Source organism: Mandrillus leucophaeus, unplaced genomic scaffold (assembly GCF_000951045.1).
Source record: "Mandrillus leucophaeus isolate KB7577 unplaced genomic scaffold, Mleu.le_1.0 Scaffold305, whole genome shotgun sequence".
Lineage (NCBI taxonomy): Eukaryota > Metazoa > Chordata > Mammalia > Primates > Cercopithecidae > Mandrillus > Mandrillus leucophaeus.
The window spans coordinates 1510507-1521758 of NW_012103199.1; the positions used below are offsets into that span (position 1 = coordinate 1510507).

General features: G+C 64.1%; 1 protein-coding gene across 1 annotated transcript in view; it reads right to left on the bottom strand.

The window, feature by feature from the left end:
* Nucleotides 1-11252, bottom strand: part of MIB2 (mindbomb E3 ubiquitin protein ligase 2) — an 18792-nt gene that overhangs the window by 6495 nt on the left and 1045 nt on the right. Inside the window, exons 2-13 of the mRNA XM_011987239.1 lie at nucleotides 11039-11145; nucleotides 4043-4353; nucleotides 3798-3969; nucleotides 2922-3028; nucleotides 2624-2818; nucleotides 2385-2527; nucleotides 2160-2267; nucleotides 1043-1147; nucleotides 798-960; nucleotides 590-723; nucleotides 354-502; nucleotides 98-254 (exon numbers count right to left, since the gene is read on the bottom strand). Coding sequence (XP_011842629.1) covers nucleotides 98-254; nucleotides 354-502; nucleotides 590-723; nucleotides 798-960; nucleotides 1043-1147; nucleotides 2160-2267; nucleotides 2385-2527; nucleotides 2624-2818; nucleotides 2922-3028; nucleotides 3798-3969; nucleotides 4043-4353; nucleotides 11039-11145 — 1851 coding nt within the window. The remainder of the gene's footprint in view (nucleotides 1-97; nucleotides 255-353; nucleotides 503-589; nucleotides 724-797; nucleotides 961-1042; nucleotides 1148-2159; nucleotides 2268-2384; nucleotides 2528-2623; nucleotides 2819-2921; nucleotides 3029-3797; nucleotides 3970-4042; nucleotides 4354-11038; nucleotides 11146-11252) is intronic.

Here is an 11252-nt window from a genome sequence, read left to right on the forward strand (position 1 = left end):
AGGGGGCACCCAGGGAGCAGCGCTCACGGGCAGGGGGCACCCAGGGAGCAGCGCTCACGGGCAGGCGGCACCCAGGCCAGGTGGAAGCAGAACTCACAGGCAGGTTGACGTCACAGCCATGCTCACACAGGGCCCGCACCACCTCCAGGAAGCCCCTCTGCACGGCCACGTGCAGCGCTGTGCTCTGGGTGCTGTTGATGGCATCTGCCCGGCACCCAGCATTCAGGAGCACCCTGCCGACCTCAGGCTGGTTCCTGACGGGAGAGGACGTGAGAGGGAGGGCGCCGTGCCCACTGGCTGGACACACAGGCTCAGCCCTGCCAGGCCCCTTCCGGGCCCCTCCCAGACCTCACCCCAGGGCCGCGTAGTGCAGCGCCGTGTTGCCCTCATCGTCCGGCAGGTCCACGCCCGCCCTGGCTTGTAGCAGCAGCCGTACCAAGTCCACCTGACCCAGGTAGGCAGCCACTTGCAGAGCGGTCCTGCCTTGGTTCTTGGTGTCCACCTGCCAGGAGAGCCAGCAGTGAGTCCCTGGCCTTCTGCCCCTCACCCTCAGACTGGACGGTGTGGGAGGACGGGGGCGGGAGCTCGCCTGCTCTGGACGCCTCCGCAGCAGGTCCAGAGCCCGGGCCATGTTACCCAGAGCCACCTCCACCACCAGCCTTCCCGGGTGCTCCGGGTCACTCTTCTGGGCCCGAAGCTTGTCCAGGGCCACGCTCAGTGAGCCTGGGGGGCAGGGCTGAGGTTAGCAGTGGCCAGGGGCAGCCCCACCGCCCACGGCCGCCTGAGCTGTGCCGCACTTTTGTTCTCCCGGGCGCGCTCAGCCACGTCCAGGTTGGCATCCTCCTCGGGCCGGTAGGCCACCAGGCAGGAGGGGCTGAAGGTCCATCGCTGACCAGCGACTGCTACACGCAGGTTCCCGTCTCCAAACACTTTCACCACTTTCCCGACGCGGCCCAGGGCCTGCGGGGAGGGGAGGGGGTCACAGCAGGCTGCAGGTGTGGGGGGCAGCGGCCCTAGCGGCGGGGGCGGCAAGGGGACTCACAGGGGCCATGTCGTCCGTCCATTCGCCATGCCCAGCCTGCAGCCGCTTCACCGTGTCAAGGTCGCCGATGACCCGGACCACGTCGCCCACCCAGAAGGAGTGGTGCTGAGCAACAGAGAGGGGCGTGAGGGGCCCCCCAGCTGTGTGTGGCTGCCCAGGCTCATGGAGCACAGGAGGGCAACCCGCTGAGCTCCACAAGACAGGCAGGCCTGACTCGGCCCTGGCCCGACCCCAAGCACTGCCAGAGGCTCTGGCTGGACGAGAGCCCCAGGTGTCCAAAGCAGCCCTGGGTGTCCCCAGCCCCAGAGCCATGGGAGGAGTGTCCAGGCAGATAGAAGCCAGCTCTGGGCAGGTGTGAAGCCGAGGTGGCCGGCCGTGGGGAGCTATACACTGACCAGCAGCAGGCAGCATGGCCAGGGCCCCGTGAGCCAGTGTGGGGGTGGGGCCCCAGGACATTGGGGTGCAGGGCGGGCCCACTCTGCCCCCCCTGAGCCCTCATATGCAGGGAACTCACTCTACAAGCCCATCTCATGACTCCCCTTGGCGCTTCCTCAAAGGTGCCTGGTATCCAGGACCCCAGATCCAGATTTGAGCTCTGACGCTTTGTCCTGGGCCTGCCCCGCCCAGGGCCATCCAAGCTGCCACCGCCACCACCTCCAGCCCCTTCCCTGCCATCCTGCTTCCCAGGCAGCCCTCACTACCTCCCACACCACTAGGGTGGTGGGGACCGCCACCCTAGGCCAAACGTGCACCTCCCTGTCCTAACCAGCCACCCCCACCGGCCCCCATACAGCACTAACCAGGAGCATCTTAGCCCAGCTGCCTCCCTCCCGCCCACGAAGCTGTCCTGCCTTCCTGGTGTCCTGGAACCGAGGGAGGCCCTAACCTGCCCATATCAGCCACGCCAGCTCCCAGAGACATACCCTCCTCTGGGTTCCTTCACACCCAACCCCCTCTTCTCCTTGACCCCACCCACCAGTCCCTACCCTTCCTTCAGGGCTGGGGACTCGTGGGTACAGCTGGCACCCTAGTCCTGCCTGACCCCCCGAGGCCGAGTGGATACATGGAAGGGGTTACAGAAGCAAACAGATGGGGTGCAGCCCAGCCCCCCAGGCACCTTGGTGAGCGCCCCGGGGTGGAAGGTCCAGCGCGTCTCGTGGTTGAACTGCACGCGCACGTCCCCGCGGTCCGTGATGCGATGCACCGTGCCCGTCTGTCCGATAAACTGTGGCGGGTCATGGAGCTGTGGCTGGGTCGGGCTGGACGCTTGGGGAAGAAGGGGCTGGGGGTCTGCAGGGCTGGGAGGGCAGGGCACACAGGGCTCCACGGTGGGGCGGCTCACCTCCGCCATCCTGGGGTTCCAGCCGCCGTGGCCTTCCTGCATCTCCCGCAGGATGTCAGTGTCCAGCAGACATTTGACCTTGTCCCCGTGCTGGAAGGGTTGACCGTCAGCACTCACCCTGCGCTGCAGCTCGGCCGGCTTGCCTGGGGGAGGGTGGCAGGCCTCAGGCAGCAGTCCCTCCCCTCTGGGACTTCAGCCAGGGTAGAAGGGCTGATGGGGTCAGTGGGGCAGCCTCATACCAAGCCTTGGGAGGTGGTCCTTGTAGTAGAAGCCGCCCGCCGCCTCGCCCACACACTTGAGGTCCACCTTGCCCTTGTGGCCCACACGGTACACGTTCGTGGTACCATCAGCCCACGTCACGCTGGCCACACTCCGGCCTGTCTCCACATCCCAGCCACGGATGTCCACCACACGGCCTGGTTTCCCTTCCCCTCCTGGGGAAAGAGTCCCCGCCAGCAGGCTAAGGCTGTGCCTTGAGACTGAGCCATGAGCCAGCCACAGCCGGGCCCTGCCCTCTGCCCGTCTGCCTCCACTCACCATCCTGTGAGCCCCACTCCCAGTCGGGGCCTCGCACCACCTTCGCGCCCTGGAAGATGCCCCTTAGTGGGATCCTCAGGAGGCCCTGGCGGGGACTCAGCATGACACTGCAAGAGGGTTCACAAATAAAGCTCTCGGAAGAAAACTGCCATCTCTTCCCGTCCTGAACCACTCGGGAGAGCCTGGGAATGGCCGGCCCAGCAGGTCAGCATCCTCCACACACTGCGAGGAAATGCCCCCGGGCTCAGGGGCCTGGAGCGAACCTGCGGACCATGTTCCTCCAGGGACTTCCCTGATGCCAGGCTGGGAAGGCACCCAGGCCCACCCACCCTTGGCAAGACCTCTGGGTGTGGTCGCTTTATGCCTGCTGCCTCCCGGTGAGCTGGGGCACAGCCAGGCCCAGAGGTGGGCTCAGCATGTGGTAAGGGAGGAATGAGGCCAACAGCACTCCCCAGTCGCCCACAGCTCCCTCCACATGCAGGGAGGGCCAGAGACAAGGGTGACATGCAGGAGACGGGGTGGCATCTCTGGCTGCCTTTGCCCCAAGCAGGCTAGATTCTCCCCCAGCTGATGCCCTCGGACCAGAGCACAGCAGCCCCCAAGGCAGCCCAGGGGCTGGCTCCAGGTGTGGACAGTCCTCGCAGAGGTCTCATGCCTCCCTGGGGGATGCTGGCTGCCTGATGGCCACTGCTGCCTGTAGAGCCACCCAGAGGCCACCCTCTGTGCCCCGCCCATGGCAACACCGCTTAAGGCCATTGCCCTGGAGAGACTTGCTCCATCTCCCTGGGAGTGGTTGGGAGCCTCCCCGAAGGCTGAGGCCCCCATGGCAAGGCCTGGGTATCCGCCGCACAGGAGCTGGTGCGGCCCAGGACTCACGGGCGTGAGTGGGCTGTCTCGTAGCGGTCGAAGGCGTGGGCAAGCTCGTGCTTGTTGTGCATGTAGCACTGCGTGCAGAGGTCGTAGTCCAGGCACACGCGGCACTTCCAGCGCATCCCCCGCAGCCCGTGCTTCTTGCAGCAGTCACAGATGATGTTGGGGTGCCGGACGCCTGGGGGTGGGGTGGGGTCAGAGGGGGCGTTCCCGCCCCCGGGTCCTGCCCGTCCCGCCTGCCCTTGGCGCACCAATCTGGGCGTTGTCGTAGAGCAGCAGGTCGTGCGCGCCCTGGTAGCCGGCGCGGTAGTTGGTGCGTGTGCCCTGGTCCCACTGCACGACCACCGTGCGGTCGGGTGTCGAGGGGCTGCCGTGGCGGCCAAGCTCCACCACCGTGCCCACGCCGCCCTCGCCGCCGTCCTGCTGGCCCCACTTCCAGTCCACGCCGCGCACCACCCGCATGCCCACCTGCACGCCCGCCTGGGGGTCTGGGTCCATGTTGGGCGGGGCTGCTCGGGACCTGTGGGCAGAGGGGTCCATGGTGGGCCGGGCTGCTCGGGACCTGTGGGCAGAGGGGTCCATGGTGGGCCGGGCTGCTCGGGACCTGTGGGCAGAGGGTATTCTCAGGCCACCACGGGACACTCCCGGTCAGAGCAGGCTCCACGGGAGAGCAGAGGAGAGGCCCAAAGGGGCAGGTGGGCTGGTTCAAGCCCTAGGGCCCGAGGAGGCAGCAAGGAGGCCCACAGTCTGGCACCAGCGAGGCTGGTGGGGAAGGTGGGTGCCATGCCAGCCTGGCGCGGGACCAGCAGGGTGGTCTGGGCCCAGGGGGCTTCGTGAAAGGTTCACAAGTAAGGTTCTAGGAAGAAAACTGCCATCTCCTCCCGCAGCCAATGAGCTGGACGCTGGAGTTCACTAAAGAAAGAGCTGCCGTCCCCTAAGACACTCACATGGTTGGACGGGCAGCGGCATGTGAGCAGACACCGTGACATGCGTCCCTCAGAGGACTTGTGTCCACACACACACAGGGTGAGGAACTCCTGCGATCCACATGAAAACGTCAGACAACGCAACAGAAAAATGGCAAACACGACGCAGGCACCATACAAGACCAGCAGACATTGGCCAGCAAGGACCAGGAGGCATCTCTGTCCCCAGACACTGCTCCTGGGGGATGCCAGCTTTGGACCCTGCACGTCAGGGACAGTGCAGCGAGGCCAGACAGCACCCCGGAGCCTTCTCTGGAAAAGTGGCCCTGGCCACGCCACGCACCCACAACAGAGGCCAGACACTTGAGCACAGGCAGGTCCCTGGGTCCTCAGTGGCCACGGGGTCCTGAAGTGGGGTTGAGTCCCAACCAAGCAGGGACCCACTCACCACAAAGAGCACGGGCCAGAGGTCACCAGCAGATGGAGGGAAGTAGCCAAGTGCAAATGCCATGCCAGGCGGCTCCGTTTACACAGAGGTGCAAATTCCAGGCTGCTGGAAGCAGGGATGGAGCCAGCCACAGGGCTCGAGACCCAGGACTGCTAATCCCAAATCTGGGTGCTGACCCCCGAGAGCTCACTCTGCAGATGTGAGTCACCGTGGGCTGCCCTCTCCACCGTGCTGGGCTTCAGCACAGTCTCGTTAACAAGAATGGATGTGAACGTTAAGAGGGCAAATCAGAAGGTACAGGCTACAGCTGGCTGTGATCGCATCACTGCACTCCAGCCTGGCGGGCAAAGCAAGACCCTGTCTGGGGGAGGGGAGGGCCCCTACTCACTTCTCATTAAACCACTAGGACCCCATGGCCGGGGAAGGAGGCAGCCCAGGAGCACTGCCTGAAGCAGAGGTGGGGGACACGGCAGTCCCAGGAGGCTGGAGGGACCCCTGAGGCTGGGTGGATGTGGCTGAGGATGGAAGGGGGCCCTGCCAACTCCAGGACACAGGCCAGCCTGGGCCTCACATGTCAGCCTTCCACCTAGGCTGCACTGCAGCCCAGCACTTTGCATCTCAGGCCAGTTCAGGAGACACCCTGGCCCAGGGGAGGCTGCAGGATGGGCAGTGAGGAGGGGCCACAGCAAAGCCCCCGACTCCTGCTCTGGCTCAGGGGCCTGAGTCCCACAGGTTGTGCCCCGGGCAAGGCCCAGTGAGGAGCCTAGCCCCACTCCAGAGACTGAGTCCAGCGCAAGGGCTCGCCTGCAGGGCTGGGCTCCTCACCGTGCCCCAGCTGCATGTGAGCACGGGACTCCCTCTAATTCTCAGGGGCACAAACCTGGCCAGCTTGGCCTCTCCAGTTCTCTCCTCAACCTGCCCAGAACCGCCAGGGCTTCCACAGGACGGGGGGATGTTTTAAAAGCACAGCTCTCCCTGTCAGTGACGACGAGGAGCCCCCACCCAGCAGCCAGGCTCTGCTTCTTCAGGGAAACCCCACGTGGCCTCATCTGTCCAGAGGCCTCACCTGTTGGGTGACACTGCCCCCCTCACCTGGGGCGAGATCCTGCCAAGATGTGCACCAAGGCCTGGGCCAGGGCTGCTTTTTCCTGTGGCACCAGTGAGCCCCAGACGAGGAGACGGGTCCCGTGGGCAGCTCCACAGCCATCAGGGAAAGTGGCTGGCTCTGCCCTCCCCACGGCCTTCTGCAGCCTCCTGGCTGGGCCTCTGCATGGTCAGCTTCCACAGGTGGCAGCCAGAGCGGCCCCACCTTGCCCTCAGAGGCCCCACGGAGCCAGGAGCCCAGCCACCACCCAGGGTGACCCACAGGCCCTCCCCATGGGCCTCTGTGGCACTGTTCCCCTGGGCGGGCCTCTGAGGGCAGCCCCCAGGTGGTGCACTGCCGCGTCCTATGTTTGGCCAGGACCCCACCAGCTGCAGCTTTGACTGAATGGCTGCGTGAGTGAACGAAACATAAGAACCAGAGAGAATCTGTGCCAGGCTTCTGTGATAGCGGCAGCCCCCGTGTCCCGAGGACCCGCCCAGCAGAGGCCACTTCCAGCCATCCCAGCACTGACTACGCCTCACCCAGAGCATGTCCAGGGGGACACAGTTCCACCGGCCAGCCCAGCTCCACGGCCCCACACTAGCCATGACCCTTGACTCTCCAGATCCCTGCAGACCCCACCGGGGCTGTCTTGGAGGGAGGTCACCCCTCCTGCCCCAGCAGCTCCCCACTGCCTGCTCTGCCACCAGCTGGGGGCAGGCTCTGCAGGGTTCCTGCTCCCAGGATCCACACACTGTCCTCAGCTTTTGCCCACGGAGCGCCCAAGAAGGGTGAGGCGTGGCCTGGGCTGAGCTCCCCCACTCCAGCCTCCTCTACACAGGGACCTTCCCCGCAGAATGGCACAGCCGGGGAGGCCGACGCAGCAGTCTGCTGGCGGGGGGACGAGTGAGAGGGGTACTGCTCCTTAGGGGTGCGGGCCCCACCCCCTGCCAGGCCGTCCACCTCCACCAGATCCACATGCAACCTCCTCCTTGCCAGGATCCCCCCAGAATTGGCCACAGCTGGCATCACGCTAAGCCGGGGCCTCCTCCCTGCCAGACACCTCCATTGAGCCGGAGCGGGACCCATCACAGGCAGCCACAGAACCGACACTGAGCCGGAGCAGGACCCATCACAGGCAGCCGCAGAACCGACACTGAGCCGGAGTGAGACCCATCACAGGCAGCCGCAGAACCGACACTGAGCCGGAGCGGGACCCATCACAGGCAGCCGCAGAACCGACACTGAGCCGGAGCGGGACCCATCACAGGCAGCCGCAGAACTGACTGGAGGTCTTTGCTAGCAGGGGACACGCATCTGCCGAGCCCTGAGATGGGCCTGGCAACCGAGATGAAAGACTTGGGACCGCGAAAAAGTCAATGCCATGAGCCCACACTGTGATCCTTCTGCAGCATGGGGGGTGCCCTCTGTCTCTGCGCCCAGACTCTCAGCCAGAGCCAGCCTAGCCCACAGTGATCCTTCTGCAGCAGGGACGCCCTGTCTCTTCGCCCAGACTCTCAGCCAGAGCCAGCTTAGCCCAGGCCAGCGGCCACACCTGCCTGACCCGCAGGCATGGACCCCAGCCATATGCCACTGGACCTTTCCAACAAGACAGGGGCAGGGCGCCCCATGCGTGAACCAGAGTGTCCTGTGCCCAGCCTTGCCCTTGGGGGGATGGGCAAAGGGCAGAGATGTCAGGGAGGTCACCAGCAGGACCTCTGGGAATCAAGACCAAGCCTCAGTGGCCCCCACCTCACAGGCGCAGCGGGGTGGGGTGCCAAGGCTATCAGCCTGAGACAGGGTGGCCTGTGCCCCAGACTGGCACCTGTCTGCAGCATGCCCAGTATTTTTAGCACAGCCAGGCAGCTCTCCAGCCCACAAACCCCCACCCTCCCAGAGGCTGTCCCTCATGGAAGCCCACCAGAGTTGGGGCACAACTGGGCTGAACACGGGTAGGGCTTCCTCCCCGGCCTCACTTCTTGTGCCTGGAACCAGCCTCTCACTTGCTGAGGGTTGCCCCAACAAGGCAGAGGAGCCGGACAGGGGAGTTGGGTGCGCCTGCCCACTCCACACCTCTCCCCGGGCGCTGGGATGTGAGCATACAGGGGCCTATAGCCCTGGCACCTGCTCATGGCTCCCCTGCAGGGCCCCCACCCCAAGGGTCTGGGGTGTGTCACGCTGCCAAGGCAGCCCCTTCTGTCCAGCGTGGCACTGCCCCGGCGTGGCCGCCTCATCTGAGCGGGGTCTCCGGCCATGCCTGCCTCCCGCCGACCCTTCTGTGGCGCCAGTGTACAGACACACCACGTGCAGGCAGCTCCCAGGCTCAGGAGCTCAACATCCGGGACCCTCTGAAGGGGCCAGCAGCTTTTTAGGCTCTGCCGCCTTTCTCCTGAGCTCCTTCCTGCAGCCGCCTGCCTGTCTTCCTCACCACTGCCCAGGGCCAGCAGTCACCCAAGACCACCTGCCACTGGCCTTCCGGCCCCCGGCCCCGGGGCTCAGTACCTGCCTCCGAAGGCCTCTCTAGGGGGTGTTTGTGGTGGGGGCAGGAGGCAAGAGTGAGACCCCCACAGGCAGGGAGGAGGAGCACCCCAGCCAGGACCCAGCACTGTATCCCTCCATCTGGGGGGTCTCTCCTCAAAGGAGACAGAGTGTACCTGCTTAGGGGCCACCAGCGAGGGGCCTGCCCCATCCCCACTGTTCATGAGAGTTGGGGGCTGTGGGGTCGCACAAACAGCCTGGCCATCTCAGAGGGAAGCTTGTGGACAAAAGGGCTCATCCCCTGGGCTTCCCTGACCATCTTGTCCTCCTGAGGCCATGGGAGAGGCTCTGGGCCGGGACTGGGTCAAGCCGACCCCAAGGGCACTAGCTGCAGGCCCCATGCTCTGGGCAGGGGTGGGAGCAGGTGATGTGGGGCCACCACTTGGCACACCCGCTGCAGACCTCAGGTGAGGACTTCCCGGAGGCGTGCAGGTGAGGAACGCCAGATTAGGGGTAGGAGTGGGGTGGGCAGTCCTGGAGATCAAGCCCTCTAGGACAGATGTTCCCCCAAGGGCCCCTCACTCCCTCTGCCTCCACCCTGGACCTGCCCAGCACCCATCCCTTTCTGGAGATCAGGAGGCCTCTGGGTTGCCCCCTCCTATTTTTCTGTTCTAAACCCACAAGGCTCCAGGTGCAGAGGAGGGGACCAACGAGCCCTGATCACCCTGATCACCTGCCCACAGCGGGTGAGCTCTGGGCCAGAGGCTGCTATGGAAAGTGCAAATGTCCAAGGCTGGCCCTGCCCTCATGCCAACCTGGCCAAGGTTTCCCAGAAAGACAAACCAGAGACAGCCACAGCCACAGCCCAGCACTGGTGGAGGGGCTCCAGGGAGCAGACCAGAGCTGCGGCCATGCAGCCCCTGGCGTACATGGTTGTGGCCGCTCCTGCTCCTCCTCTTGTAAACATATAGCCCAGGCTTCCACTTCAGGATGGTGCCTCACAATGGGTGTCTTCATCTCAGTCAGAAATTTACCCAGAGAGTCACCAAATGTTTTTCCTTTGCTAGAAATGCTAGACTTTGCCATCTACCCAGAGTTCACAGGCTGTGCCCCTGGCTGGCATCTGAACCTCGCCGCAGGCAACTGCTCCCGGTGTTTAAAATGACGGAGGCAGTCAGGGCGTGAAGACTCGGGCGACAGATGTGCTTTGGCAAATCGGAACTTACCTCAGAGCACACACCAGCCTCGAGGCAGCATCCCAGGTGTTTAATTGCTACTTCCTGGGTCACAGATTTCCTGTTGGAAGCTAAAGCCACTGGAGACACAACACAGCAAACCAGATGGGCAGCCAGCAAGCCAGGCTGGAGAAAACGGTTTATAAAGGCAGTTTCACACATTTAGCATTTACCATCTTAACCACGCAAGCAGCCACCAGGTCTGTTCTACTGCTTCTTAGTTTCTCTTTTTCACAAGAAACTGCCAGCTCTCAGAGGGCAGGAGGATTTCCGAACCATCAATCAGGAGAGTGTAGGAGGAGAGACTTCCCTTATTGCAAGTATTTTATTGGATAAGCTTTGAAAGCCATAGAAACCAAATCCTATTTAGCGAGGAAGTTAGCAAATTGCCTTTATTCAGAAGAAGCAAGTTACATAGAACTGGGACTGGACATGAGGCTGCCCTCCTCCTTGCACCTCCAGCTGTGCCTAATGACACTGAAATGCCGCTGTGTGTGGCACGCCACGGGCCATGGAGTAGCTCCAGCTAATGCAGATGGACATCCCGGGTGCCCCAGGGAGATCAGGCCCACTGAGTGGGATGAAGCCCTGAGCCTGGCCAGCACGGAGACACCTGCTAGGGGAAAGCCCACGAGCGCTGTGGCCACCTCCAATCCTGCCCATCTGGGTGGAGACCCACAGGCACCCTGCAGGCTGGGGTGTCAACCCACTCACTGCCCAGGGCTCCCCTCGGCCAGGAGAGAGCCACATTCAGACACTTGTTGCATGTGAAGCAACAGGCCAGGGTGGAACCGGACAGAGGGGGCCTTCCGGGAAAGGCTAGGCTTGCCGGCGCTCCTGCGCTGCGGCCACTCTGCCCCAATCCTGCAGGTGCCTATCAGGGGCCTGTCTGGCACCTCTGCTTATTTCCTCCATGGGTATCGAACCTAGAGGGGAGACGCGGGATTACTCACCACTTCCCTCCACTCACACGCATGTTCAGACACAAACACAGCCCCTCTGACGTGGCTTCCACGGAGCCCCAAGGTGGGAGCGCCAAGTGCAAACTACCAGGCTGCGGACGGTCAAGAGCTCACCTGTCCGGCCGTCCAGTCGCCCGCCCGGCCGCCTTGAGGCTCTTGGGCTGCAGCCCTGATGCCTGGAGACTTTGGGACTGGCCTCTAGCCTCGCTGGGCTTCCAACCCTGTGGCCGAGGGGAGATGCCAAGATGCACAGTTAGCACTTCGGCCTGTGGCTCGGTCGCCTGTCTGCCCCCGGGGCTGCCCGCCGGCTCCAGGTCCACTCGGGCCC